We start from the raw sequence: 24,358 nt of genomic DNA on the forward strand, positions 1-24,358 counted from the left end.
TGAATGTGAACTTTCTTGTAAGGCAGAGATGTTCACATCTAGGTTTTGGCCTCCATGTTGTTCTAATCAACCCAATAATTACAGTTGTATAAACTCACCTACATAAACAGTCTAAGCATCTACAAGAAAATTGAAATTTACTAGTGATATTGAAGTGCACAGAAAAGCAATGCTTACAATATCTGTTTTGATGGGATGTATCCATTCCTGTCCATCATCAGTACACTCCTATACACAAAGGATGACAAAACAAACCACAACTTCCTTCAGGGGATTTCATACTACTGATTATATCATAATTCTGCTTATCCTGGTAATTCAGGCACTGAATAAACTAGATCATGGTTGTCTATATTTAGAACCTGCAAAGAGCGTTTCTACAGTTCACTCTGTCATCCATTAAGTGGTTGTTTTTACTTAGCCATGATTAGAGCATAGTTAATTAACTTCATACTGATGGGTGGACTCTCCACACAAGAATAATTAAAGCTTCTACAATAAGGACAGTTCAATGTTAACAGGGGCTGCATATAATAAATCCCACTGATTTCTGTAAGTTTGTGAATAATTGACAGTTCTGAATAAGTGGTCGCATTTGAAGAAGAAAAAAAGTGCAAGGATTTAGTTATAGATTGACAGATTTAAAAATTTTGACTACACACGTATTGATGTATAAAATTGCGGCCTTTCCTCATTCGTTTTCCAATAATGAAAGATTTTTCAGAGAATTGAAGGCCAGCAATTAAAAAACAATAAGGATGGGACTTCTACACAATTACATGCTGCATAGTAACTGCAGCCTAGCTCAAATCCATTTTCAACCTGAAAACCAATCTCTATTTTCACTGTATTACCTTGCTTCTACCCCAGGCCTAGTAGGTGGTCTTCCGGGTGGTGGCCGAGGAAGGAAATGAGTTGAACTTGAACCGTTGACTTGATCAGTAGTGGCCCAGGACACTGGTCTGGGTATCTTGCTTTTTCTGGACTGAGGGCTGCTTGGAGACAAAGAACTATCTTCCGTCTGCTTACTGAAATGAGAGTCCAGTGCCAGTTTAGAAATTGAGGATAATACATCATCCTCAGAAAATGGTACTGGAGCAGCAGCCATTTTTTCCTCCAGTGACTTATCAGAGGCACTTGAGAGGTCACCAAGAAAAGATTTGAGCTGCCTCTTTTCCACAAGTAGTCTGACTAAGTCTGTCTGATGGGCCTTTTTTAAAAGAAGCTTTTCCTTTGCTGAAACAGGAGAAGAGGATTCTGATGTTGAGTCTATCTCTTGTGCTAAAACCGGGATTCGGCTCTGCCTGAATACAAAAGGAGATTTAACTAAGTCCTTCTTAGATCGATGAGAATTCTCATTTGCTGAAATGCAGTGAAATAACTCTCCATTTCTGGGAGCATTTTTCTCCTTCTTGTCCTCCTGGTGCAAAAAAGTAGTAAGAGCCACTTGGTGGCACTGCAAGTCCTGAACATGGACTTCTTCCTTAATAGAATGAAAACCATTTTCCTGAACTGGTGCTATTTTGCTTGCTTGTCTATTAGCATATGGGTTGATACGTCTTGATGGAGAAAATTCTGGTGTTTCAGGTGCTGTTGACTTCAGAAACTCATCTTGATTTGGCACCAAGCAGACAGGCCTTGGCTTTGATTCTTCAGCAGCATCAGTATTAGTTAGAGGTTCTTCATCTGCAGATTTCGAACTTCCTGGCAAAGAATTCTGTTCTTTGCTCAGCATTACAGCAGCATCCTCAGAAACCACTGGAAGTAGTTCTTCCTCAGTCTCTACAGGAAGCTTTTCAAGTTCCTTCTCTTCCTGTCTCCCGCTGTGTTTTTCAGGTAGGTCCTTTTGGCCATTGCTCAGGACACTGGTACATTCTTTGACATGTTCTTCCCTTTCAAGCACTTCTTGGCTGATACGAAGTATCATATCTGGTCTGCTGCCACTAACTGTGGTATCTCCTGTCACAACCAAACATGGTAGAGTTTCCCTTGGAGATAAAAGTTCCACTGTTTGTTCCATAGACTGTGCATCTCGCTCTCTTTTATCTAGCTGGTGGCCATAATGAAAGCTCTCGGAAGCAGACTGTGTGGATGCCACAGAAGGCCTGGGTATCGTTACCTTAAAAAATTTGAGAAGGAGAAGGTGAAAAATTCAGGAATATCATAGAAAGCATTCTTTATATTGCATTTGTAATTTCATATCTTCAGAATACATTAAATAATGATTCCTATGAATCACAATGATCAAATAATCCCCAAACTTCATAAATTACATATAGTAATTAGGAAAATTAAATATCATCCCAAGACAGAAATGCGTAACATAAAAACAATCTCAGTGGAAATTGTTGCAGTTACCAAGGAACATTCTGGAAAAGAGACTCAGACTAAGAGGTAAGCACTTTACCATTTTACATTAATTTGAATATTTTCAGTATAAGTTTTATGTAAACACAGAACTTTAACAAGTACACCACAATACTTTCTAGACAAGTACAGAAGACAAAGAACACATTGAGGACCAGAATCGGGAATTGACTTAAACTTCAATTTAAGCAGAATTTAGTCACTGTTCTCAAAAGAGCTAATAAAAAAACCTTATCTACCTAATTGAATACATCAGTACCTCTAATACCTACAGTGCATAAATATCCCTGAGTGCACAAATTTTAGCTATTTCCTTCCCTATATAAGCTTACATCTTTTTTAATTATTAGTTTAAACTGAACAAGCAGGTCAGGACTTCTTACTTAAGGTCATTAAGAGATTCCCAAACTAAATATTCACACAACTAAATCTCCTGATGGGTCTAATCTAATCCTAAGTGCGCCCAAAACCTATATACAGTACTGAATCAGAGTCAGTGTGAAAAACGATTGAGTATATAAGCTTAATTGTTGGAGCACACAGCCAGGAAATAGGAAACCTGCCTTTATGTCTCTTCCTACCCTGAGGGACACAAACCCTCTTTCCTATCAAATATGGGCAGAACCGTAATAGATCTGCTCCTTTGCTTTCCCACTGAAGACAGGACACTGCACAATAAGAAGTGCAGGAGTCATGAGGTCAGAGGTGAGGTTACACAGAAGTGACAGGAGCTCCTGAAACTGTTAATTCAGTGACAGTAGAAGAGACAACTACTGATAGCCTATTTCCAAATAGGCTGCAGTACAGAAGACAGATTTCACTTGAACTTCCTACAGAAATTATCTAGACATGCTGCTGAGTTTAACATGTTGTTTGTAAGAGCTAGTGCATTGGTACTTCCGGATCAGCAACAATTCATACTGTGTACTCCAACTTCACAAATGCAGAACTCCCCAAAATAAGAAATGCCGACAAACAGTGAAGGATATACACCCTCATGGGAACCTAAAGATGATGCCTTCTCTAAAATTCGTGCTGATTTTTTTTTTTTTTTTTTTTTGCATTTTCTTGATAATCCTGTACATCATTTCTACCAGTATGCACACACACATTCACCTACGTGAAACAAGTTATGTATTAAAAACAAAATGGAAAAAAAAAAACCAGAGACCTGCAGCAAGATACTAGCTTTTGCCTCCCAGTTGGTTCATTTTTTAGTTTGATCTAATACAGTCCCTCTGCGTTTGCTGAATTGAAGTTCTACCTTGATAAACAAATGGAAATTGTTTAGTTTAATTCAGCAAAACAGTCCTCTTCACCTACTCTTATTCCCAAGTTCAGCTCTTTCTTCCAAAAGACACAGTATTTCTCTTGAGTTAGCAAATTCTTACTGCAGAAGCTTTCCTGTGAGAGAACACATGCAAACCAGTTTGGCCACAGAAAGAAGAAATAGATATTTGAAAAAAGCACCTTTTCATGATTACGTCAACTAAGACCTAAATTTTAATTTTAATTTTAATACCATAGGAATGGTTTAATAGGAGCACTGCATAGAAAGAAAAAGAGATAAAATAGGGAATAGGTCTGGTCTAGGAGACAGGGGAGTTACAATCAGTTCTATCTCTATCTTGTTCCAACAAACCATTCCACAGGGCTGCAGGTGGAATTTCCAAAATAAGGAAATCCTGGAAAATGGTTCCTTTTCAAAAGTTTTTACCTGATGAGCTACACTGGTAGTTAATTCATATCACTTGGGAATTAATAAAAAACAGGGTTGTCTTCCAAGTTTCTGAAAAAGGATGGCTTCCCTTAGAACAGAATGATTTCTGGTGGACTCTGTTTTGGGAAGTAAAACAGCCTTATCTGCTTTTCCAAGGTTATTTCTCTTCCTGGTATTTTTCCAGAAGAGCTGCAATTGCATTTAAATTATCCTTTGCTTAAATACATTTACATAGAAACTTTTTTCCTAATGACATCTCCCTTATATGTCAATCCTTTTTAGGTGAAACCAATTCTGATGTGAAATCTGTTTACAGTTTTCAGTCTTCATTTCCTCTGCCACAACTAGAGAGAACATTTTCTAGCTTTTTAGACTGTTCTTGAGCAGACCAGATTTAAGCCTTATATCCAAGAAATGCAAGAGTAGACTTGTTGAAGAATCTACAATAGAACAAGCAAGAGCTTTTTGTGAAACAAAAACATTGAAATAAGAGAAAGAAAGAAAAGCACGCTGTCTGAGTATCATCAAAGACGCAGCTGCTGAGTAGCTCAGTTTCAGAAATGGCCTACTGAATGCATCTATCACTTTCTTGAATTGTGCTCACTAATAAAAAGAAGCTTGTTTTCTCAGATGGTCAATAATCTTTTTGCTATTCTTCTCAAAACACAAGGATTAAATTATATCCCTAATAGGCTTAAAATTTCATTTATACGTGCAAGAAATGTAAATCATGCAGAAATGCCTCTCACACAAGCATTCTTACAACTTCAGGTGCAGCTTCAAGAGAGAAAAAAAAAAAAAAGAACAAGGCCAAAAAGAAACACAAAGGATTTTAAAAAGCACTGATTATTATACAAGTCTGATATTTAATTTGAGGTCTCACAGGATGAAAATATGAAGGGATACACATTATGCGTTTACTGGATGCTTGTGTTTTCACACTGTAGGGTTGTAAGAACATCCCTAGAAAGGATAGAGAGACTTTTCTGTGAGGATGAATGCTTGTTCCCTGAGATGGGGCAATAAGGATGAGATGTAAACAACAGCACAAGAAAGTTTGGCAACTGTGAGAGGATAAGAAAATTCCATCCTAGCTTCTGAATTTAATTATGAGCCATGAAAGATGTCCTTCATGCCTCAACTCTCCTCAAACTCTAAATAATTGTATAAAAAAAATTCTCAAAAGCAACTTCAAAAAACAAACAAACAAAAAAAACAAAAAACAAACAAAACAAAAACAAAACAAAAACAAAACAAAAACAAAACAAAAACAAAACAAAAACAAAACAAAAACAAAACAAAAACAAAACAAAAACAAAACAAAAACAAAACAAAAACAAAACAAAAACAAAACAAAAACAAAACAAAAACAAAACAAAAACAAAACAAAAAACAAAACAAAAACAAAAACAAAAACAAAACAAAAACAAAACAAAAACAAAACAAAAACAAAACAAAAACAAAACAAAAACCATTAACATACAGTTCTGTAACCCTAATTATCCCAGTCATCTTCCTTGTGAAACCTTGCATGACGGAAGTGAAAATCAAGTAGCCTAAGAAGGGCTGATCCTCAGATGTGCAATGTACGCCAGTTTAGATGATGGTTTAATCTAATTCAGGGACACAGAAATCTAAAGATTGTTTGATACATATCTAGTTACGAAACAAATAATACATGGCCAAGTATGCAAGACTACAATTCTGACATCATCACAAGTAAGTTTTGTACTCTATTTTCTCCTGCCACAAACTACAATCATATCCTATAAGATTTCTGTGGCTAATTACATCAATTTTGCACAACATTGAACCTGAGGAACAAAGATTATAATGTGGTAAGAGCACTGCATCTAGGAAGAAAATGTTCTATATATTGTCTCACAGTCCTTTTCAGTAAACTGTATCATATGCCTTCTTTTAAAGCCCTGGAATTGTGACAAACAGGTAGATAATGTTATAAACTGATTACACCCAGTATTTAAAATCTGTTCTGCACAATTTTCTTCCTAGATGCAATGCTCCTTTTATTCCGAAAAAAATTCTCCTTTTATTCTGGAATATTTAAATCAAATTATCACCACTACTGCCTTGAATCCTTCGGCCTTCCCTAACTGATTTCTTAATTTCATTCTGTTTTCTGAAGAAGTACATTAGATTGCATTTTCTTCAAGAAGCTTTACAATATACTGAGTGGAATGAGAATGGAATACTGAGAAGGAAAATGAACAAAACAACAAATATCTCTTAGACATCCTTTATGACAACCGTCAGGCTTTCTTCCCTTTAAACTTTTGACAGGCTGCAACAGCAAGTGATATGCTTGGACCAAACCTGTGAATGTACACAGCAAATTGCAGAGGAATGAAATAATGGTCTTTGGTTGATAAAGCTGCTAAGTCTGAAAGATCTAAAGGTGTAAATATGGATTACTGTAAAATACTAGCAGGTAGGGACCTGACCTTGCAGCAACAGCTTCTTCCCTCCACTCATCAATTTAATCTTCAGAACTTCTTTCCTACCTTAGATAAGTTCATGTATCTATGAGATCAAACTTCACGTGTCTTTTCTCTTTTCCCTTCTCCTTTTCATCCATTTTTGGCTCTACAGCCTGGAAGCAACACGATCAACGTTAGTACAAGCCTGTAGCTTCTGCAATACCAAACAGTCTCCTTGAATCTTTCCAATTCACTAGCTTCCTTTTATTCATAATTCTTTCTCTGTTGCTTAATTTCTCTTCCACAGCTATATACCTCTGCAAAGAAAATTCAACTGCAATTTGTATGAAAGGATAAAAGAAATGCTAATATCCTGTAATTTACAGCTACTATTACTCTCACATGATTGAACCACTGCGATGCTTACCTATTCTATAGGTAACTTACCAGCTGACTGTTCAGAATAGCCTTCCTCAGAATTCTCTGTATCTATTGTTATCATTCCTTCTGACCTTTTCAGAGTCTAATCTTTTGTATTCCTTATATTCCCTTCCCAGATTAATGTCGCAACAAGGAAGAAGCTGAACAGAATTAGTTCAAGGTTTCCTAAAATACATTGTCTCTTTCTATTATAAGCTGATAAACAGGACAAATATATGACTGCAGTTCATGGTGTTACGGAGCATAAGCCCAAAGATGACTCTAAGTCTTGATACTGAATACCTTCTGACATATATACAGTACTGCAAGCATTGCATTAATTTGAACAAACTGGCAGTCCCCAAGATATTACACCACTGGTAAAATTCACACACAACACCTTCTAGTCTTAACCTGCAGAAAAAGAGCATATGAAGCTACTCTCCACAGCTCTTAAATTATATTCTTTCTACTGTTCTAGAATGCTATCTTTTGCATCAACCTTTCATGGAGGATCCAAGAAATTGGAAGAGAAAGAAACACAGATGCAGAATTAGAAAGGCACAAGACAACAGTGTTTTCATATCCTCTAAGGTGATGGGTATCTTTTGAGGATAGAGAACACACAGTGTGTACAGTCTTTATTTAAGTGCATCTATTATTCATGGCCTAATTTCAATATTCTTTAAATATCTCCCTTTTTCAGTTATTCCTATACCACTTAACAGGTAAAGGAAGGTGCTCTTTATTCTAACAAAAACCCCTATACTCACATATCCACAGGGCTAATAGTGACTGCTCTAAAAGAAGTATCTTCAATTGCTTTCAGATAATGATTGTCACTGTAATACAGGGTTAATTAGTTCGTTAATTATGTGACCAAAACAAGTACTCACTTAATTTCAAACTTCCATACAACATGTTCATCAATTAAAGAATACTCTTCAAACTTACTTATGTTGTACAGAACTGCTGGAATTGTTGGAGAACTGGCAAGCAGCTGCAATTCCAGATAATTATTTTATAGCTCTCATACAATACTCCTATCATATATACTGCAATTAAAAATGGGCTAATATCATGACACTGTTCTTCAGTTTCACAGAGAAAGTCTTTTTCTAACAAAGCATCAGTTTGCCTTAACACACAGTTCAGAGATGTAAAAACACAGCAACTGATACCACACTTATCTCATGCTTTCATTTCTGTCTTCACAGAAACCAAACTCCTACTTTATCATGGTTATTTTCTCATGATGTAAAACATGTAGAGATTAAAACCACTGAAGAAGCATGGCCACTTCATGATATTTTCCTGTGGAAAGTTGGAAACTACAGATTTCATGAGGACTGTGATTTATGTATCAAAGCTAGTGAATACATATCGCTCTAAGGAACACAATTCAATCAGCATTTCTAAACCAAGATTTTACTACATATCTAATCACCTTCAGTAGGATGGTAATTAGATCGCCATGAGAGGTCATGCTCTAGCATACTGAGATATCCTGCTTTTTCAGTCAAGAAACAAAGCAAAATGCTACAAATTAGAGAGGTTCTTGAGAATAGAGGATTGTAAATACATTGTTACATTTATTTTTAATTACTGGTGCAGATATTTGATATATAAAATGCACTTAAAATATTTTTGGAGCTACCAGGCACAAATCGATAATAATGATAGAAGAATCTTTAATCAAATCTAGCTTAGTTTCAGCATCAAGCTATCAGAAATACATTAGAATGTATTTTTTCTAACTTTAGAATAAATTTTTTCTAGTTTTGAATTATCTTTATAAGCAGAGTTCTATATTAACATCTGTCCCTTTAGAGAAAATACCTGCAACTTTAAGAAACAATAAAACTGTAGACTAATCCTTTTCCTCAGGGAAAGAGAAAAAAAAAGAAAGAAAAAAAGATCTCCTTTTCAAAGTGACATTATACATTGTTATTAAGAGACAGTGCTGGTTTTTCTCTCTCTCTTTTTTTTTTTTTTTTTTTTTTTTTTTTTTTTTAAACACAGCAGTCTTCCTTTATCATGAAAATGAGACACACAGAGACTATCAATCACACAAAAATATTTTTCTGCATAGCAGCAGTGGAGTCCAGCCACTACTGTTCAGATGAATTCTGAATACTCTTCTCCATATATCACTTCAATAAAGAGTCATCATGAAATATCAAATAATTCATAAGATCTACCTTTATTTCAGTGTGCAGATTTCAAGGATCTGTATTTCTGATTTTTATACCTGATTCCTGTGAACCAATATATAATTTTAGATTACTGCTATGCTATATTTGTGCTTCAATTTTGCTGTTTGCATTATATTTTTTATTTTTGTAAAGGCAAAAATATCATTCAGATTCAAACAGCAATATTAAAAAAAAAAAAAAGCACACAAAAATAAACTACCACACAACCAACAACAAGAAACAAAATTCAGAGCCTCCCTTCTGATTTTTCAGTGAGACAGTGAATCCACTCATGTGTGTTGTAATAAATTAAATCCAGTTCTATCTAATTATAAAATTGGCACTGTATTTGCACATATTTGCCCAAAGTTTGTGTTACGCTTGCAAGGGAAACAATCCATGAAAATTACACTTTCCACTGGGAAATAAAACACATCAGAAGAATTTATGAAACCCAAATATGATTTTAATACAAATTGTAACGTATGCAGTCATAAAAGTACACATGAAATTTCATTTTAAAATTTGAAACCCAGATAAACATTTAAAAAAAATCTCTCCTAATAGATAAGATCTGTTTGAAAGCATTACGGGTTTCTCATGCCCATAGTGCTTCACCACCAAGAGGAGTTATAATTCATATAAAGAACGAGCTGCTTTCAGTTTGCTTATAAACATGCTTTATAGATATCCCTTATAGGAAGCAGACCCAGAGATAGCAGTCTTAAGGTTTGTTCTCTTTTCTTTCAATATTTTAATACTTACTCTTCTCCATACGCAAGGTGTTACAGTTGCACAGTGTGCAAATAAAGATGTAATCAGAACCCAGCTTATCTTCTAAAAACAAAATCCCTTAAACATTTGTCAGTCTGTTACATTACCTAGCTTTGTCTCTGTGCACAGGTGTGATGATAAATGCACAGGTCCATATAGCAGTCACAACACAGCTGATTTTACTCAGATGATCTACAGGCTACGTGTTGCCAGTGAGAAATTTAAAAGTTACTTAAAAGTCTGAAGTCAGTATATTCAATTCTATTTTGGTTTCAAGCACAGTCACAGCAAGATGAGATATGGCAATAAGACAGCATCTCTTCAACCAACCTGAGAACTCTTTATGTATATCATATCCCATGTTTATAATCTGCTTACAGCAACCACTTCTCAAAAATTATATAGTGGTAATTTAGAAACACTAGAAACCTTTTTCTACCTGTCCTATTTTTAGTAGTTTATACATTATCCTTTTCTAAAAAGTTCTCTTTTTTTTTCCATATGAAAAACCTATCTAATCAGAAGAAAACACTAAGATACTAGTAAATTCACAAACTTTAAGTAAGGATTTTTTTTTCCTCTGTCAATCTATTTGGACTATATTTTAATCATAACAGTCAATTTTTTTTTTACACCAGAGTTGATCAGCTCATTCTGGGAAATTGCACAGGCAATTGAGCCTTTCTGAAGCATCTTTTACTATCTTTTATTATCATGTGTCAATGAAATTTTAATGCTGGAAAAAATGTACTAAAGAGCATATGTTTGGAATAAGATTAGCTTGGCATTTTAAAAAAATATAACAAAGTGATCATTTCAAGGATCACAGACAAGAATAGATTAACCATGTGGTTATGAATTTTGAGAAGTACTGTAGATTCCACAAAACATAAATGTTAAAAAAAAAAGTAGCTTTTAATATTTTTTAAACTCTATTTTCTTTTTCTCCTTTTATTTTTTGTCCATACTTCAATGCACAATACTAACAATCAGTGTATGTGGATGCTTTTATTAAGGCTAATTTATTTTCCTCTCCTTCACTTTTCTGCCACTGCTGCTAGAAAAACCTGCAGAAGGGAAATGGCAAGAGGATCCTGTCACTAAAAATTGATTTGCTCTCTGCAGGTGGCACACTATTGGAAAAAAAAAAATAACAGGTTCATTCTGACTGCTTGTTTTCTTCTACTGATTACTTCTTAATTTGCAGCTTGGAAAGCTTCATTTGAAAGAAAAGCTACCCTTACACACACTTCTTAATTATTCCTTACACTAGAAGTTGATGGGAAAAAAATGATGCCTAAAGAATTTCCTTCCTTCAGACAGAAGGCCCTGCTAAGCTCAGTAGGCAACATTTAGATTTCCAGAGATGTCAAGCTATTGCCTCTGCCACCTGGACACCAGAAACAAATACAAAACTTTTACATATTTGCATTAGGAGGAAAGACTGTAGATAAAAATTGTTCAAAGAAAATCAATCTACATTTGAAATCCGACTGCTTAAAAGAACAGCAATAATCTGTGGGTTTTGAGTGCATCTTCAGGACATCATTTTTCCCATCTGAAATATTTCCTAATATTCCCTCATATTTTGAATATGTGCTTTTGTTTGAAAAAAATTACATACTACAGAGAAACTGACCAACAAAGAAAACAATAACATTATAGTTAGTAACCATATGTTGATTGCCCTTCAAAGTACTTAACAGTAAAAACTGAAAACAGAATTCTGGATCTGAGCTTGCCTCTGAATCTGATCATAAGCATTATCAAATAACTACTTTCTGTGACAGTTGTAACATCACAGCAAATGGTAAACTTTTGGGAAAATACTTAAACTTCACGCAGACTCAATATAGTTTACACCAGGATAGGGTAGGGTATGACTGTTCTGTAGATCCTGAAAGGAGAACTCTTTGCTACATACAACTTTAAGGACGGCAACACTGAAAAGGAGACTCACTGAGCAAAGAAAAGCCTTTCCCTCCTTTTCATTCCAGGACACATCTATTCGATAATGTAGTGTGTCTTGAAACAAATTCTAAAGTGGACTTTTTGACAAATTTATCTATTTCTGATATTCCTAGTGAACAGGTAAAATGCCTAACTAATGCTTTAACTAGCTGAGCTCTAATTCAATCCTAAAGCGCACGGCAACTATAAGAACACTAACAAATTAAAAATCATTTTCAAGAACAAGGTAACGAGAGAGGAACATTTTTTGTTTGTTTGTGAGTATGAAAGGTATTATTAAATGTGGACATGAGTGTAAACATTCATCTCTTGTTATTGCAGACTTTTGAAACTTGACAAAATTAGTTCATGAAAACTAGTAGAATTTTACATTTATGTTCACCTCTGGCTGATGCAGTTATGACACCCAAAATAAAATGACAACAATATAAGGGACATACATACTTTCTCTAAATATCCCCTGAACATGTCAACAAGTCTTACCTTATTATTCCATAGGCACTTGAATTCCAGTCAGAAGCTTAGAAATTAAGATAAAATTTCCAACTCAGATCAGTGCATTATATCTCCTCTTGGACATGATGGCTTTCATTTCCACAGTATTTTGTGTGGGAAGATTTCAAAGTACTTTGTAGCTAATACTATAACTATACGCCTATAACATTCTTTTTAAAACACTGCAGCAAGATAGCTTACTGGGAAAAATAAGACCTAGGAGAAAATAAATGTGAAAGTGCTAACCAATTCCAACTGCTTTACACAAGAGACACAGATTACCATTCCCTAACTGAATAAACAGCCATAAAATCATGAATTTAAAATTAGTCCTGTTTGTACATGTCTCATTAAGCACTTAAAAAAAAATGAAGAAACATCAGAATGACATACAAATACGGAATCTACATTCATTAAAGGCTGAATTCTAAAATAATTTTAAATTGGCTGTTGTACAATAGAAGAGTGCCAGACTGCCACAGCTAGAAAACATTTTCATGTTCTTATTGAAGAGCTAGAATTGAGAAACCATAGAAATAAAAATAAATAAATAAATGGTTGCTGATTTTGATTGTTTCTCAAGACATACTTTCACTTTTAGCAGGATGTCTATCTAAGCTATCTTTTCATACACAGCTCTGGCCAGTCATTATTACACTTCCATCTCCTTTTCCATGGTCTTCACTCACCATCCTATGCATTTCTCTAGTGAACAATGTTCAGATAAGTGACCTGGCTTTAAAAAAATCACAGAAATTAATGTTACATTTCATGGAGTTTTGCTATACAATTTTATACTCTATTCAAGAAAAGGATACTTAGCTGCACTGTGACCTCACTTTTCAGATTCAAGTACCATCAAAGAATTCATTCTGCCTTTTGTCAGCTCTAATGCTGCAAGTTGAGCAACTAAGTAGAGAAGAAAAATACTCCAATTCTCCTCCATCATATATGTAGAGCAAGAGAAGAGTTATCTTTATCCAATAAATGTTTCTTTTTTTTTTTTTTAAATAAAGGTGGACCTACATCCAATAACCCTCACTGCTCTTGTGAATGAAGAATATACATAAATCTCATTACCCAAATCTATCTGATGTCAATCCAAAGGAGGCTGCAATACAGTTCCTGAACCCTCACTCATCAACAATCAGGAAAGAAAACTCCTTTGCCAGATTTCAGGAACAAATGTATCACTATTTACTTTTTAGTACATGAAACAAAATTCAACAGTGAAGATCTCTGAGCTCTGCAATTCATTAGGTATGAATGCTGAATTAAATGGCAAGCAGCAGTAAACACAGAAAAATATATTCAGTACCAAATATTTATATGGAATTATACATAGTAGTATTAAAATATTTTTTAGAGTTTAATTGGATAAAAGCTTCAGGTTACTAACATGCATATTCATCTTTCATGCTGCTGGAGTTTCCAACTTGCTAAGTACCTAACATCACTGAAAGGTAAAAAAGAGGCTGATCTGTAAAATTATTTCAGTTATTCAATGAGCCATAAAGTACATAAGGCTTGCATTGTGGAAATAAACTGAAGATTCAGATGCTTGTAACTTCCACAGCAAATGAAACTCTGAAAATGACACTCTCAGTAAAGCCAGGAGTGTCAAAAATCAAGGAAAAGGAACAAAGCAGTAATGGACTTACCAAGTAAAAAGAAAGAGAAGGCTGAGAATCCTGCATATAATCTTCGTCCCTTCCCTTTCTCACACTGCTCAGTAGCAGCACCTGGCACAATACCTATTATTTTTCACATGACAAGAGTATACCACTTCAGAGCCACTTTTAATATTGCAACTGTTGGGTACTAAGGAAGCCAGACAAGATTCTGTATGAAAATCTATTTTGAGTACTGTGAGGAGCTTGGTAATTAAACTGCGATACATTCTAACTGAAAAACTTTAATTCCAGATGTACAGGCAAAAAAATACCCATCCATTTCGTATCCCGCGATACAAACTAACACCAAAGCTTAATTTTTAATGATTAATTTCTCCAAAGTCCTTTTCCCTAGTCAGTACTCACTCACCTCTGTTATCACTCACCACTGATCCTACTGAAGTTTGAAAGAACCTAATGATGACGGTTAACTTTTAAAATCAATACTTCTGCGCGCGCGCTTCATGGAGAAAAATAAATCTTTCACATAGATAAAGTTATATTGAAAAATAAGTTGGAAAAAAATGACAATATAAAATATAATCCAAATGAAATATTAATGGTAAAATGATGATGATCAGCCTTATGCATTAATGCCATGTCATACTGCTTTACTGTCAATGTAAGCTGATGCTGCTTAGCAAATTTTAACAGTTTTGTTAATAATACACAAATTACACTAAACTTTAATTTGATTTTGAGTCTTCTTCATTTTCGTTATGTAAATAAACTGGGAATACAAAATTATGAAAATTCTGCTTTCTCCAGTGACATTTCCATTAGCTATTAACCTGCAGTTCTCATCTTTGCTTTATGTACTGTAAGCAGTAGAACAATTCTTGAATTCCTGATGCTGTAAGTAGAACTTATGACCTATTCCCTCACGTTAAAATAATTTACAGTAGCTCAAATTTTAATATGCATTAGCAATTCAAAATCGACCTGCTACTGATGATAGATTATAGGAAAATTTTTAAATTTAAAAAAAAAAAAGATTTTAATTTCCATTTTGAAAGAAAAAAAATATACATATTTCTTAGATTTATTAATCCTATCATTTCCAAGAGAAATTCCCTCTGTAGATGGGAATCTATCTTCCAGAAATATTTGATGCTCCAGATCACAGTAACCTGTGATCCACAGTAACCATGTCTAAATGGGATTACATATACCTTCGTAAGTGAACTTCTGCCTCAATTCTTTAGTAAGATCGATTCTCATTTTCTTATTACATCTTATCTTCCAAAGTATTTTGTAAGACGTCGTGTGTAGCAGTATGACTAGCATATGCACCTAGTACCAAACTCTGCAGAGCAACTAAAAACCTTTGCAGATGACTGCTATAACGCAGTCATTTCTATGAAGACAAGACTTATTCACCTGCTGAAGTTGTGCTTTTGAGATGCGAATGACAGGGGGAAACTTGTTGCCACAGGGAATGACAGGAAGCTGCCTACGACCAGTTGAGCGGGAAGAAGAGGAGTGGCTCTCAGCTGATTGACTCCTTGGTAAACCAGCCTCTTTCAGAGGGTCCGGGTAGATGGACAGATAGGCTATAGGGCTCATGGTGCGGAGGATGGGACTTGAAATTCTTGGAGTGGAGAAATGCAGCATATGAGATGAGTTGAGCTGTGAGAACATGGCAGGGAAAAAATAAGGTTCAGAAATCAATTCTGTAGTAATTCTTGTTTCTGTCCTGCATATATGCATTTTCTTAGAAGACTGCACTGCAATCTCCCTCACATGGTAAAAGCTAATAATTTAAGAGATTTCTTTGTGATTGTTGTTGTTTTAAAGTCTAATTACCATATTTTCCATCAATTAAAAAAAAAATAATCTAACATTCAAGTCAGAAGCGAGCATCCTTTCTCCTGCTGGCTCCTGTCATTCAGTCAGTCAGAACCTAGGGCACATTTAATGAACTAACACAGTCCATTCCAGGGTCGCCACGTAGAGAGGCTAGCTGATTGTTGGCTGGTCCTCACAAATGCACAGCATATCCATTCAACAGCATTGTTTTCTATGATCATTATAATTTTAGCATATGCACCCACTGATTGCTTTACCTACATGACTGTGTAACTATGGCTATATTAGTGTATATTAAGAACCACTGAAGGGTTCTTACTGAAGGGATTAATAAGTAAGATTAGCATTAGACAATGAAATTTCCCAAACATAGAATTGAATTTGCAGGATACACTGGCCTGGAGAATCCATCAACATCTGCTTCATTTTGTATCTTATCAAGCAAGCATTTAGAAAAGAGCAAAAACAACAGAATGGTAAAGTCAAAGTGGTCCAAAGTAATAATTTTAAAGAAAGTACATTTTCTAATTGGTTATCAATAATTCTAATAAGCCTATAGATTTGATGCACAATTCTGAAACCAACTGATCCCTTCCAAGGCTTTTACCTCTGCTGAATAAGTGGCGACACATCTAAATCTAATCTCTTAGTGAGATTACTGTTTACGGCTTACATGGTTTTGTTCTAATTACATTTGGACAAATCCATGAACAGTAGAGATACGGAAATTTTTTTTTTGCAAGCTATACAAACATGATTTTCCATTTCCTGTTGTGATATTTGCAATTCTAACCTGTATTCCTTGGAAACAGAGCACATTTGTCAGCATTGCAGTTTCCAAGGAAAAGGTATTCTCACTCGCGTCAATCCTAAAGCTTCAGTTCCCTTTCTACATATCTATCTTTCAACTAAAGAAAAAAAAAAATTATTTCCAGTATCTCAGAAAAACAGAAACTGAGAATATAAAGCACATGAACACTACAGAACTAAGAACTCTCCAATAAATGAAAATTTAAGAGCAGTTTTATTGATACGACATAACTCGATGTATAAAATGCTAATTTCAGTGATATTTTTAAGTAATAAAAATAAGTGCATTCACAGAGATAAATAACTTCTGCAACCATGCATATATATATTTGGTAGTAGGTTGCCAAGAAAATATGACCAGAGTAAACTGTTGTCTAATTTAAATTGAAGTTGAAACAGGCATTAGCTGATGAATATTGGATTACTTTAACACCATTGTTGTTTTTTACGCTGAAATAACTACTTGACAAATATCTTATGTTGCAAGCAGTCTTGTGCATCCACTATATGGAGGTCATTGCAATTCATTACAAAGATGGTAAACTAATGAGGCCATAGCTCAGCAACACAGTAAGTTCAGCATTGAACTCTTAGAACCAGATAAAGAAGAAAAAGAAAAAAGCAATAGGATGCAAAGTGCTGCTCCAATGTAAATTTCTGAATAGTTTATATCACTTCCAATTCTTTTGACAAATTAACATAACACCAGCAGATGTTACTGTAAATCAGATACTGCCTGTCCTGCTGAAGCCAAATTCTACAAGCCAACATGAAATCATACAGTCAGCACATATATACCAGCATGCTATGAGTAATTCAACAGAAATTGACTGCATGCCCGTGACCAAGCAACATCAAACTTGTATTTACTGGGTAATCTGTTCTGTGTGACTGCAAAACCATGTCTGATAATAAGAAAATTATCTCTTTACATACATGCATTTCCACAAATGATAGCATAATTTACTGTAGTTTTTTAAGCCTAAAACTTGCTAATCCCAAACCAATAACTTACATATTTTTTCTCTTATTCTTTGAGCTCAGATTTCCCTCTTGAACTGCTACAATCTCACATTCTTAATAGGAGCACTGATGCTGTGTGTAACTGGTAAGAAATGATATTATCACCAATTACAGAAAAACCACGTATATACATGATATCCTGAAAAGCAATTACCTGCAAATGGAAGGACTACAGATCAGCCATTTCTTACCCTCAGGAGAAAATAAAATTGGAGGGGGGGAGGGGGGTGCGGGGGGAGAAGAAACCTTCAATTTTCTATACAGAAACATCCTTGCTACTACTTAAAAATATTTCATCCATTCACTTACTGTAACATTAAAGTAAGTGCTTGCATATTTAAAAAAAAAAAAAAAAAAGCCATCTGAATTCTCAAACTCTCAAGAGTTTAAACTCTAAGACCATAATTCATCATACCTTCTCCTAAGTGATAATGTGATAAGGTCACTAGAAATCCATATGGGAGGTATATTAAGAAACATGATGATTATGAAGATTAGAATGGTTTCAAGCCATTTGAAATGAGTAATGTGTTCAGAAATTATGCTAAGATACTATACTCTGAAATTTCAACATCTATCTTTAGCCCCTTTTAGTAACACTTCTTTTAAGCCATTTGATATATAGTCCCAAACTTACATTATTGGATCCAATCTCTTAGTAACAGACTCAATATAACTGAAACTAGCAGAAGAGTAAAATATGATCCTTTGCCCATTATTTGTACTTGTTGTCAGGAAGGAACTATCTAGATAAAACTACTAAACAAAAACATTTTAATCTAATTAAGGTTGTTATCATTTCACAAACACAGCACCAACTTCACTATTAAAATTACGCAAAGTCTTTCAAAGCATTTTTATTATGGGAATCATTATCTTGAGCATTTCACATTGCTGTCATGTAACTGTACTCTGCTCCCCAGTTTGGTTTTGTGGTCCAACATACAATAGGAAGCATGTGCTAAGCCAAATCATACAGTGTGAGATACGTACATTTTTTTGAGCCATAACAGGCTTTACTAAGGGGTTGTGGTATTCGTCACTGTTATCTTTATATCAGTTCAAAGGAGACTTTCTTATCTCAATACTACGGCTTTGGCAGCAGTTGTACACATTGAGAGGTTAAAAAAAAAAAATCCAACCAGCAGGCAGAGAATAGCCTCTTCAGGCTATTGCCTTCTCCCATAATTGTGTTTCTTGTTTTGAACTGCACTGGCAGTAGCAAGTATAGCCCTAAGAGATAAATAGAGGACAGATAAGTTTGTGGTAAAGAAAAAAATAATTGATGGCATTACAGAAAAAAAACAGCATGACATTTACCTTGAGCTATCATTTTTAGTAAACTTTAATTTACTACCGTAAGGGATGTCAGATTAAGGAGATTACTCTATTTATGAAAAGTAAGATTAGTTCAACCACAAAACTGCTTTAAAAAAAAAAAAAAAACTCATAGCACCTTTCAAACATCACATAACAAATATTTTGAAGACTAGGATAGTCTGTCCTACCTGTTTCAAATAGCATGTCATGCTGCCTCCACACAGATGTACAGAAGTACAGGTCCTTGAGGAAAGTATAGTCTTTTACGTAACTTGGCTCACTTCTAGAACAGGTGTTGTTCTAGAGATTTCAGGTACCATTTCCAACTTACCTTTGCAACAAAGATTGTAGCACAGGATTTTACACATTCATTGTGATTTTATGTTTATGTATGACAAATATAATTAATACCATCTTATATGTGTTACTTTCATTGATTAGAAACCTCTGCATAAATAGAGCCTTAGTATGTTTTAACTGAGGTAAATTCCGTGGATCATACCTGCAGAACGATTATCCAAGTCCACGGGAGAAAGCAAATACTCATAACAAAGCATGGAAGATTACCCCTCAAGAATCAAGTCCCATTTCTAATAAAATTACGAATTTTTGTAACACTATTGCAATTGATTTACTGCTTTTTCACTAATTATCTCCTCACATAATTCTGAGCAAAGAAAGATTTAATAAAACAGCGAGCGTTTTTCTTACCGGAGTGAGTGCTCCTTCTGCTTGAGCTTCCATAGGACTTGTAGGGGTGGCTGCAAGGAGCTGTCCAGCAGCTCCTGTCAGAAGTTCCAATTTGTCTGTAAGCTGTTCAGAAGAAGCAGGATGACTTTCCATGGCTAGAATAAACTCCACCCCTGAAGTTTGATTCTTGGCATGGACACTGTTTCCTGCCCAGCCTCCTTCTCTGGGCTGCTCATCTGGAGGGGACTCCTCTAGAACTTGTAGTACCTCCGGCTCTTCATCTGAGGGACTTCCAGTTGTTTTGTGCCCTAAAACTTCATTTGTCCTGAAATCCTGCAAATCCCGTTCCTTATCTATTATCACCCATTCCTTAGAATCAATCTCCTGCCTGCAGGAGCTTAAGTTGACAGCTACAAATCCATTGCCAACAACACCATCAACTTGTTCTGGAGAACCAGCTGACCCAGGTTTTGAAGCATCTGGAAGATATTCTTCATCATAGTGCCAAACATGGTCCATGCGGGCAGCCACAGGAGCAGGAATGAGTGATTTCTGAGGAAGAGGAGGAACAGCAGCAACTGCAGTCTCTGCTGCAGCGTTCAAGTCTTTCTGCCTCTTCTCCAAACTTAAGAAAAGAAATATTTGAATTAGTTACTAATGATGTAAGCTACATTTGATAGTTTTTCAGTTGATGAAAACCAGATTTACCTAAAAAATTGTTGCCACATTTTAGAAAAACCTATAGTGAAAGAGCTACAACTTGAGGCAGTTCCATAACTTAAGCCAAAGAAAAGAGAAACAAATATAGAGAAGAAAACAATTATTTCACTGTGATGTTTATTATCCACTTCTTCAAAAAATAACTGTATGGCAAGTAAAAACGGTTGGGTGGTCTTAGAAGTTTGCACACATATCAAGGCAATTATCCTAAGAGAATGGCAGAGAGAATCATGAGCGATTGACAGCTCGGTGTTCTGGTTTCCATCTGCATTTAAGCTATGCTACAAAGAATCCAAGTGGAACAGTATATACAGAATTCTCCAACAATAGTTAGAAGATGCTTTCAAAAATCAGTGTTTCTGTTTTTTCGATTGATTCCCAATTTATGCTTTGCTTAATTTGTTTCAAACAAATTAAAATTACTAATCCTCAATGGTGTATTAGAAGGATTTTGCCACTGCCAACATCTCATCTATCTTCTCCTGTGTCCCACCTCAACCGCTGCCTCTCAGACAGATTACAATGCACCTTTCTTTATTTCCTTGATTTTCTCTGTGTATGGGCAAATTTGATTTAATCAGCTCTGATATAGCTTTCCTTTCTCTGTCTTCAAATTCCATTTTAAGACCTTTGTTTTCTAACAGTTTTGCGTGTTTTTTTTTTTTTATGTTGGTTCAACAATTTTAGTATAACCAAATCTGCTAGATGCAAGTAGACTTCTAACTTGACTTTGTTAAAAAACAAACAAACAAACAAACACTCAGCTTCTTGTAAGCTGTCCTTCTCATCTCCTAGCAACCAGTCCCACATTAGCTCTACTGAGCACTTGATGTCATCATTCTTATTTTGGATGAGTTGTAATGATTGTCAAATGTCAAGACCATTCCAGTGAAGAAAAGTTAATAAACATCACCCTGTAATAAAAGATTTTTTATAAAAAATGACCTTAGCTCTATACTAGCATTAGTCTTTTCCTTTTTTTTTTTTCCTTTTTTTTTTTTTTTAAATAAAGACTAGGTAAAGCCACAACATCAATAAGTTGAGCAATGTTTTGAACATATATGCTATTGTTTGTTGTAGCTTGCATAAGCACAACTCAGAAAATACGCTTAGTATTTTCACAAAGTGCTGTAAATTGACAGAGTAGCAGCAGAGAGATTATACCGTTTTAACAACATAAAATCTAAGCATAAAAATAAAATAGAAATAATTTCTTTACCAGTTCTCAAGAAACTTATCGGTGTCTGGCTTTGACTCCAATGTCAGACGCTTCTCAAGTTCAAAGCTGTGAATTGAACGCAGCTTTCGAACCAGTGGGACATCTCTGTCCAGCTGGGTGGTCTCTGAGCGGACACGAACTGGAGAACCTAGACTTGGTGCATTAAGCATTCCATTCACAGGTCCCTGGCTGTTTTCCTCTTCTGTGGCAGCCTGCACAAAAAGTAAAAGTAAAAACATAACACACTAGGAATGGCAAAATAGAGGAAGACACAGAATTGTATAGTGAATACCATCCAGGATTTTATCCATTGATAAGCCAATTTGTATTTGGAATGTTCCTTAAGCTCACACCACATTTAAGATAGTTTAGACATGCTCTTCAGCGTGCACCCACAACATCCAAAAAAGGTTTAGTAGTGTACCAGTAGTAATGCAATAGCTTTGGGCAGGTCTAAAAACAAGAGTCTAAACAAAAATAAAACAAAAAAGTAATATACTTAAATTTATATTTATTTTTCACACCCATCTCTAAAATTTTCCTCAAAAGTAGTTTGAAATCAGTCACTTAGAAGCATCTTCAGACTGCTTCAGAGCTAGCAGCTCTTATTACAGAAAAGTTAGTTTCCAAGCTGTCCTTATGATCCTCAACCTAGAACTTTATCTTAGCTCAACTGCATTCCATCTGGTATACTAGCTGGACACAACTTGAAGCTTGAGAATCATGATTATCCTTAATTTCAACAGGTGCAACTAACAAAAATTGCATTTGTTTAAATCAGAGCAATTGGCTTTCCTCTTTGGTAAAAATAAATAATAATAAAAACAAAAACAACAACAACAACAAAAATTAAGCAACTCTGAAAAAAGGCACCATGTCTTATGGCCTACCACAACACATTTTTTTCTAGAAACAAGCCTGAAAACTAGACATCTCTCTATCTAAAGAATATTTCAGTAACACATGCCTATTGAGTTGTTTAAAACATTTCTGTTCAAAAACTGTATCAAGAAAAAGAGCTACATTTTCTGAATATGAAGGCTAGTGATTTTGTCTGAAAATATGAAATGCTGTGATTGTGAACAAGGGAAACAGAAACCACTTCTGAGAGACTACATGTCAAACTTAAGAAACTTTCTCTCCAAAAGATTAACCCTTTAATCTCTCTGCATCAGTAGAAAGGTATCATATCTTACCCAAAAAACCCCACCACATGAACTAAAAGGATACTACCAATCATGCTTAATGTTAATTTGTCACTTGAAAAATAATAAATAATACTAAAACATTTTTTGTATTTTCTGTATCTAAACTCTTCTCATGCAAAATACAAAAAATCTGCTTTGGCTTCACACACTGAGCAAGAATTGAAATGATGTCTGAAGAATGTGAATATGATGATCACATTAAGAAATGATACCAATGACATTACAAACTACGTCACTCTCATAGCAAACTACATTCTCAGAATAAGCTTGAAAGAGCCTCAGGTTTAAAATTATCAGTTTAAAATTATTCATCATGAAGACCAGAAAAGCCCAAAAGCTTGTCTACTTTTTCTAGTACGCAGATTGGTCTAATAAAAAGTGTAAACTCTACCATGAAATCTTGTTTACTTAGATCACTCTGAGTAATTCATACAAGCATGACTGTATTATTAATGATATTCTACTGCGTACCATGAGGACAGGAAGTTGTTTGTAAATCTTCACAATACAAATTTGTAAATACCTTACAAATCCCTAGTTTTATTTTGTTTCTGTTTGCATCCATTTCTTCCCAAACGTCTTTTTCCTGAGAACGCTGATGCCCAGGGGACCCAGGCAGCTTCTCTGGTGAGACACCAACTGGAATACCATTCTCTCCATCACTGAGCTGTTCGTCAGGAAATACTTCATCTGTGTTTTCTCGCAGCAAATCTCCTGGGATAGGAGTGGCATTGGCAATTCTACAAAAGTAGAAAAATATTGGAAAAGTCAAAAAACTTAATTATGTGAAAAACACTTAAAAGCTGCTGCTTGAAAATTTTCAAAGTAATTTTTGAAGAAAAATTGATAGAGATCATATCTACTACAGAGCGCTGGATAAATACTATTTTCTTCCATCACTGGATGAAAATCCTCTATAAATACTGTTCAGTTTGAAAAATGTTTGGCTTTTTTTTTTCCAAATGGAATTCAACTGTTGCTTAGTATCTGCATATAACAATTCATAGTAACTGGAATAACATTCTCCTCTTGGTACTTCTGGAATAGAAATGGACTATAAAGTCCTTCATATTGGTTGCACTCCTGAAATCAACAAGGACCATCAATTGATCCAAATAAACCAGGATGTTCTGACAGAATAGTAATGTCTTACTTTCTATACTGTACAGAAATATACTGAACAAATGGTAGCATGTAAAATATGGTAAACCAGAATTATCACCTTGGAAAGTACAGTACCTGACTTCAATGACGAGTCCTAATGGAAGACGAACATTAATAGGTACCATTTACTATATTCTAATCTTTTTACTTCTTTCTTCCAGTATCTATTTTAATTAATACGAGAGCTATGTTTGGACTGATAGTTCGAAAACAGTTTGACAAATTTGACTGTTCAAAGAATAATGAAGATAACAGTAAAGTTTGAATATATCTTACATATCACATAATTCACGTGTATGAAATTAAAAAACTCCCTCTCAAACTAGTATCATTTTAACTATA

The 24,358-nt window shown here is 34.8% G+C and overlaps 1 protein-coding gene across 2 annotated transcripts in view; it reads right to left on the reverse strand.

Annotated features, from left to right (window-relative positions):
- The window catches only part of TTBK2 (tau tubulin kinase 2), an 84,124-nt gene that overhangs the window by 8,259 nt on the left and 51,507 nt on the right, over positions 1–24,358 (reverse strand). Inside the window, exons 11-15 of one of the 2 annotated variants that reach the window (XM_085224857.1) lie at positions 23,376–23,592; positions 21,645–21,856; positions 19,727–20,330; positions 15,434–15,682; positions 855–2,119 (exon numbers count right to left, since the gene is read on the reverse strand). In XM_085224857.1, the coding sequence (XP_085080983.1) occupies positions 855–2,119; positions 15,434–15,682; positions 19,727–20,330; positions 21,645–21,856; positions 23,376–23,592 (2,547 nt within the window). The remainder of the gene's footprint in view (positions 1–854; positions 2,120–15,433; positions 15,683–19,726; positions 20,331–21,644; positions 21,857–23,375; positions 23,593–24,358) is intronic. The other variant, XM_085224858.1, reaches the window with a different exon arrangement.

The sequence above is a fragment of the Meleagris gallopavo genome, chromosome 5 (assembly GCF_905368555.1).
Source record: "Meleagris gallopavo chromosome 5, MGAL_WU_HG_1.1, whole genome shotgun sequence".
NCBI lineage: Eukaryota > Metazoa > Chordata > Aves > Galliformes > Phasianidae > Meleagris > Meleagris gallopavo.